A 6,505-nucleotide genomic window follows, 5' to 3' on the forward strand; every position below is an offset into this window, starting at 1 on the left:
GCGTTCACTTAATCCATAACCGACTGTATTTACGTGAGATACTCTACACGATAGACATTCGGACTGCTGTGTGTGTATTTGAGCACTGTATTTTGAATGTCCGGTAGTCCTCAAATAACATTATAGTCCCGTCTCGTCTTGTTAACGAAGATGCGGCATAAATTTCGTCATAGTTTTTATAATCAGATATTAGTTTTAGCTCGTCAACGTCTCGTCATAGTCACAGAAAAAATGTTCGTTAACGAATATTTTTCATCGTCGTCTTCGTTGACGAAATTAACACTGCAACACACAAACCATTCACAATTGCTAAACTGGCCTAAAATAGAAGGCTCCGGTTGAAGAGTCGGCTCTTCTCATTTGCTACAAAGAATCGGCTCTTAGAGCTGGCTCGTTCGCAAACGACACATCACTAATTTGAAAGGATTATAAGGCACACAGGAATATAATTTCCCACAGTTACTCAACTTTTCACCTAATCACAAATAAAAGTACATGAGAAACACAATCATTTGGTTTCATATTTTACTCTAAGGAAGTCCAGGGTAAGACTGGGACAGGCTGTGCTCTGGACTGTGGTGCTGGAATTGGCCGGATCACCAAGCGGCTGCTCATGCCCCTCTTCCGTACAGTGGATCTAGTGGACGTGACACAGGAGTTTCTGGATAAAGCTCATACCTATCTGGGTGAGGAAGCCAAGCGAGTGGAGAACTACTTCTGCTGTGGCCTACAAGACTTTCAGCCCCAGCCAGAACGCTACGATGTCATATGGATCCAGTGGGTGATCGGTAAGGCATGTAATTCACTTCTTTTACTACATTATCTATGATAAGTTTTCTAAAATTGTTACTAATAGGAATGGTTAAAATGACCAAATGAATCTTCCATTAGGTCACTTGACCGATGACCACCTGGTGGAATTCCTGAGGCGTTGCCGGAGTGGTCTGCGTCCAGATGGCCTGATTGTGGTGAAGGATAATGTTGCGTATGAAGGTGTAATACCTGATGATGTAGACAGCAGCATGTGTCGGGACCTGAATGTACTACATCGCCTAGTAGCCCGGGCCGGACTCAACATCATCTGTGAGGAGCAGCAGCAGAACTTCCCTGAGGAAATCTATCAGGTCCACACTCTAGCGCTCAGATAGCTGCGAGCACTGAACGAGGGGGGTTTATGTGTTTGTTCAGAAGCCAATAATGTGAAAGCAAGTCAAGATCAATGTTAGCTACACAAGAAGCTACGTGTTACTGCCAATGTGATCACCGTATTTAAAAAAAGGCACAAGACTTGGTGACCTTGGGATTTTAAGCAGGGGAGTTTTCCTTGACGTTTAGAGTTTGTTATATGACAGATAGGGCTCTTTGCTATTATGAATCTGAATGTAAAAGTGGCGAATGGTAGTTTTTCAGATATTCAAACAGTGTCACACTCCAGTTTATTCTCAGTTTGAAGTCTTCTCTCTGACTGGTTTCATCACAGTGGAAATAAATATGATAGAAGCAATCAAGAAAAAATGTAGACCACACACACTGCTTCATTTTTATCAGTGGCTGTGCTGAAGACTTAAAAGGATAGTTGAAAAATTTAAATTGTCACAATCTCACCCTCATTTTTTCCCCCAAACCTGTATGACTGACTGACTTCTGGTGAACATGAAAGAAAATGATGGTAATTGATGACTGAATTGTCATTTTGGGGTGAACTTACCTTTTTAAGACAGTTTAATCAGTTTAGTTTGAGTCTATGGCACTGAATGGTGTGTAAAACCTTTTAATAACTTATATGACAATTTGAATCTATACTAGTTAATGTTACACGTGTGAATTTACAGCTGTTGACCGAAAACTCTTATCTGAACCATATGCTGTATTTTGCCTTGAATAAACTAATATTTTGGAACAGTCTTTGTATGACAGTGTTTATTGTCTGTAATAGTGGTTCTCAACATTTTTGACTCCAAGGCCCCTCATTGTCCAACACAATATGCACCTCCCCCTGTATACGCTATTTGTGAGATATTTATGGTCAGTCCACCTTGACAGTCTGCGGAGATCCTCTGGTTGAGAACCACTAATGAAGAATATACCAGTGTGAGATGGATGTATATTTCGTTCAAGATTTATTTTATGAAAAAAAAAAAAGAATTTAATTATTGTAACCGCCTAGTTTACAACTAATATCAAACCAAATTCATGGCCTGGTAGTGTGTGTGTGTGTTCATATACACTTACAGGTCCCAGTTGCATAGTCAAAGGCAGTGGGGAACAACTTGGGAGAAGAAAAGTGGTCGGACCACAACTGAGTTTTGACCATCTTTTAAACTTGGTGGAATCAAAGCACCATATACTCTAAACACCATTCATCTCAGTCCAAACTCACTTTCACACTTGAGGCTGTTGGTTATTAATGCTATGGGTTTAATAGAGAGATCAGGACCAGGTTTCACTTTGAAATCGTTTGGCTTTCTCCATGGCATGCAGCATCTCCTGTGCCTGGTTTTCAGACATGCCACCCTCTTTCTGGAATACTTCTTTCAGTGCATCACATACACTTGTGGGCATCTGCTTGCCATTCCTGGATGAAAAGGGAAGGGTAGCTCATTTCTGTGAAGCTCCTCATATATACTGTATGTAACTGTCATATTGCTCTATAACCAACTATACATTCCCTAAAAATGTAAATGTTTTACTAAATTATTCCTGCTGAAACTTGATGTTAAATGACTTACCCTGCTATGTAAAAACGCGTTCTTCTTTGCTATCAGATCCCATAAAAGTTTGCTTTGTTCCTTCACACGATGCTGCACATAGATTTTTTCCTCCTGTAAATCAATCAAATTAAAATGTACCTAATTATACCCCACAACCTATAAAAGGAAACATTTCCAGGCGACATGCTACCAAAAACAAATGAACACATTATAATGTTTTAATTATACATTTCATTAATTACAACTAATTACATTAACATACTGTAGATTCTTTTGAAGTAAACACATTCGGTATGGAACACATTGGATATCAAAAGTCACATGACCACAACGTATGATGATAGCCTAGTTGTTGTTGTTTTTTTTGTGTGTTCCTGGGACCTCCCCAGCACTGCACATTTAGGATATTTGGCTTATTAGACACCTATGCAGTATTCTTAAAGTTGTCTGACCTGATCTCTGGAGAAGGCTGTGACAAGGATCATCTGGCCCGCCTGCACCTTCTCCTCCCATTCTGATCGACAGTAGAAGTCTTTTGATTCAGACCGACAGCCAAAGAATAGCACATTAGCTGAAACAGGAGATTAGAATGTATTATGACTAACTATGCTGTGACTTAGCAACAGCATTATGTGTCATGTCACATTCAGTCACTACCTATCAAATTCTGTATTATCACACTATTCTAAAGGTATAATGAAAAAAAATAGGCCCCATGTCTTGATTCTTACCATTAGCCAAACTGCACAAATGAAGCAGAATATATCAGACATTAAGAGGAAGTGTCGCTCACAATAAACTTTATTAGCAAAATACAAGTTTGATCATCATTTTTAATCTTTTTCATTTCTGAAAAACTGCAAACTCCAACAAACCCACCCATCTTTCCTTGAGCAGCCCTCTCCTGTATGGCAGATCTGAAGGGAGCCACACCAGTCCCTGGTCCCACCATTATAACAGGGTTGTCTGGGTCCTGAGGGAAACTCAAACTCCCCTTCACCCACAGCGGTACGTATACATCTCCTAAATAACATTTAGGACACCAATAAAGATGGAAATTTTGAATGATTTGTACAGATTTCATATATTTTACTTGTCCGAGTACATTACTGACTGTTTTTATACCGTCTTTCAGTTCGATCAGACCAACCTTTATAGGGATCCAGTGATGCCAGCCAGGAAGAGCAGAGGCCTTTGCGTGGCTTAAAAAATATGCTTTTATATTTCACCACAGCAAGCAAGATGTGGATGCGGTTAGGGTGTTGCTGCGGGGGAAAAGGTAAAATCAGAAACAAATATTTAAATAAATATAAATGTTTAACACCACCGTTCTTTACTGTCACTTTTGATCAGGTTAATACATTCTTGCTAAATAAAAATATTATTATTATTTTTTTTTTTAATCTTACTAACCCCAAACATTTGAACAGTAGTCTATATAAAAGTAAAAATATTTATGTAAATAGAAAATATTTACCAAGAGAAAAGAGGCAATAGAGAAGGAGCGAGGCTGAATTTCTGGAAAAAGATCCAACAAGCAGTCAATGCTTATCTCAGCTGTGTTATGAGGGAAGTCTGCCAGTACCTGATCAAAAAGAGTTGACATTAGAAAGTCATTACACTACTTGTTTAATAATTACAGATATAATAACAAAACATTTTGTAAGCCAGAAAATCTGAACAAGCACACAGCTCTTGCATACTCATGACAACAAAAGACAGCGTATGAACTGAATCTACAGACATCAAAAAATCGTTGTATTATTTCACATCAACAGTCATGTGATCTCTGACCTCCAGGGCTTGTTTCAGTAGGAGTGAAGCGCATCCTGACCCTGAGCGGAGCTGAACTCCAAAAGTTTATCACGCTCCAGCTCATTAGTGGCAAAAGTGACCAACAACTCAAAGAAGGAACGGCGTGAAACTGCAGAGATGTCCAGGAACTGTTCCACCAGAAAGTGAACGGAGGCCGATCTCTGATCACAGAAAGCAGTATCTGCCGATCACCGATACCGATCTTTTTAAAGCTTTCTTTTTATAATTTATAACTATTTATAGTTATAAGTGTGCAGTGTGACTGCTTTAATCCGTTAACATGAGCGCGGAAAAAATACGCACCACATACCACGCACTGCAAACAGAGTAATGTGAACCTGGCAGATATAATAACAAAACATTTTGTAAGCCAGAAAATCTGAACAAGCACACAGCTCTTGCATACTCATGACAACAAAAGACAGCGTATGAACTGAATCTACAGACATCAAAAAATCGTTGTATTATTTCACATCAACAGTCATGTGATCTCTGACCTCCAGGGCTTGTTTCAGTAGGAGTGAAGCGCATCCTGACCCTGAGCGGAGCTGAACTCCAAAAGTTTATCACGCTCCAGCTCATTAGTGGCAAAAGTGACCAACAACTCAAAGAAGGAACGGCGTGAAACTGCAGAGATGTCCAGGAACTGTTCCACCAGAAAGTGAACGGAGGCCGATCTCTGATCACAGAAAGCAGTATCTGCCGATCACCGATACCGATCTTTTTAAAGCTTTCTTTTTATAATTTATAACTATTTATAGTTATAAGTGTGCAGTGTGACTGCTTTAATCCGTTAACATGAGCGCGGAAAAAATACGCACCACGTATGCACTGCAAACGGAGTAATGTGAACCTGGCGTTATGTGTGTGCGCTGCGAGTGTGAATGAGCGCACAGTCTCCAGGAGAGCGTTGAATGGTTAAACACTGGCAAGAATTAAAGAGTAATGCAATTTATAAACTTTAGTGACGATGTGACTGCCTCGATTGTGCAAGTGACAATTCCTGTGTCAACTGTGCAGCGTGCAGCTCGCTTATTAGACAGACGCGATGTGTGGTGATTTGAAGCCATTTGCGTATTTTGAGAGAGAGAGAGCGCGCGGTGATTCACTCACGCTGTTTGTGAAATTACGTCTCACACAAGGTTTTCAAATTACTTTGTAAGTTATTTTTAGCTCACTATCGTCAGCTCATATATTGACAGTACAAATGAATGTAGAACGGACTTCACTGGAACATCAGCATGTTGTCATGGAGCGCTTTACGGCAGAATTCATTTTGGCTTGATCAAACGTCATTTTATGACAGTTGCGCAATTCATTCACGACGCGTGTGTGTGTGTCAACCGTCTATCTATGGTGTCAACATGTAACCATAGACTGTAAAGAAAACGCTCCGGTTACTATCGTAACCTCGGTTCCCTGAGAACGGGAACGAGACATCATGGAGATATTTCTCCGTTATGGGAACTAGTGTTGGGTCGTTCTTGAACGATTCGTTCATTTTGAACGAATCTTTAATGTGACTCGGGAAGAACGAGTCGTCTCGGGGAGTGATTCGTTCAGTCGCGCATCCGCAACATCTTATAGGTTCTGTACTGGAATTAGTCAAGTAGTTCACCTGTTTCGAGTCTTCGGGTTTTTCGAGTCGTTCATTCATCACGTGACAGCCCCATAAGCTTTAACCAATGCAGTCTGAGCCGGAAAGAGAATTGATTAGTTCATCTCTCGAGTCCTCGGGTTTTTCCGAGTCGTTCGTTCATCACATAACAGACCCTATGCAGTCTGAGCCGGAAAGAGACTTAATAATAATAACCAACTCTTTATTTCCTTTGTTACAACATTCAGTGTTATGGAAAAGAACCATAATGACAGAAATTCACACATTTATAAACTGTAAGAATTAAAAAGCTACAATTTGAGACCAGAAACGCATCACGTAACTGTAAGAGTAAATAATAATTATAATAATGATAATACTA

The 6,505-nt window shown here is 39.9% G+C and overlaps 2 protein-coding genes across 5 annotated transcripts in view; one reads left to right on the plus strand and one right to left on the minus strand.

Annotated features, from left to right (window-relative positions):
* The window catches only part of LOC107740971 (N-terminal Xaa-Pro-Lys N-methyltransferase 1), a 16,643-nt gene extending 14,747 nt beyond the window's left edge, over positions 1 to 1,896 (plus strand). For all 4 annotated transcript variants that reach the window (XM_016553543.1, XM_016553541.1, XM_016553540.1 and 1 more), the window contains exons 3-4: positions 536 to 788; positions 892 to 1,896. In XM_016553543.1, the coding sequence (XP_016409029.1) occupies positions 536 to 788; positions 892 to 1,148 (510 nt within the window). In that variant the 3' untranslated portion in view covers positions 1,149 to 1,896. The remainder of the gene's footprint in view (positions 1 to 535; positions 789 to 891) is intronic.
* A 507-nt stretch (positions 1,897 to 2,403) lies between these two features.
* Positions 2,404 to 5,057, minus strand: LOC107740959 (NADPH-dependent diflavin oxidoreductase 1-like). Its single transcript, XM_016553530.1, is given in 9 exon segments — positions 2,404 to 2,575; positions 2,730 to 2,744; positions 2,746 to 2,822; positions 3,164 to 3,282; positions 3,591 to 3,734; positions 3,862 to 3,976; positions 4,189 to 4,300; positions 4,497 to 4,707; positions 5,024 to 5,057. Coding segments are annotated over 9 exon segments (972 nt in total). The 3' UTR covers positions 2,404 to 2,430.
* Positions 5,058 to 6,505: the final 1,448 nt, after the last annotated feature.

This window comes from Sinocyclocheilus rhinocerous, unplaced genomic scaffold, assembly GCF_001515625.1.
Source record: "Sinocyclocheilus rhinocerous isolate Xijiao unplaced genomic scaffold, SAMN03320098_v1.1 scaffold346, whole genome shotgun sequence".
Lineage (NCBI taxonomy): Eukaryota > Metazoa > Chordata > Actinopteri > Cypriniformes > Cyprinidae > Sinocyclocheilus > Sinocyclocheilus rhinocerous.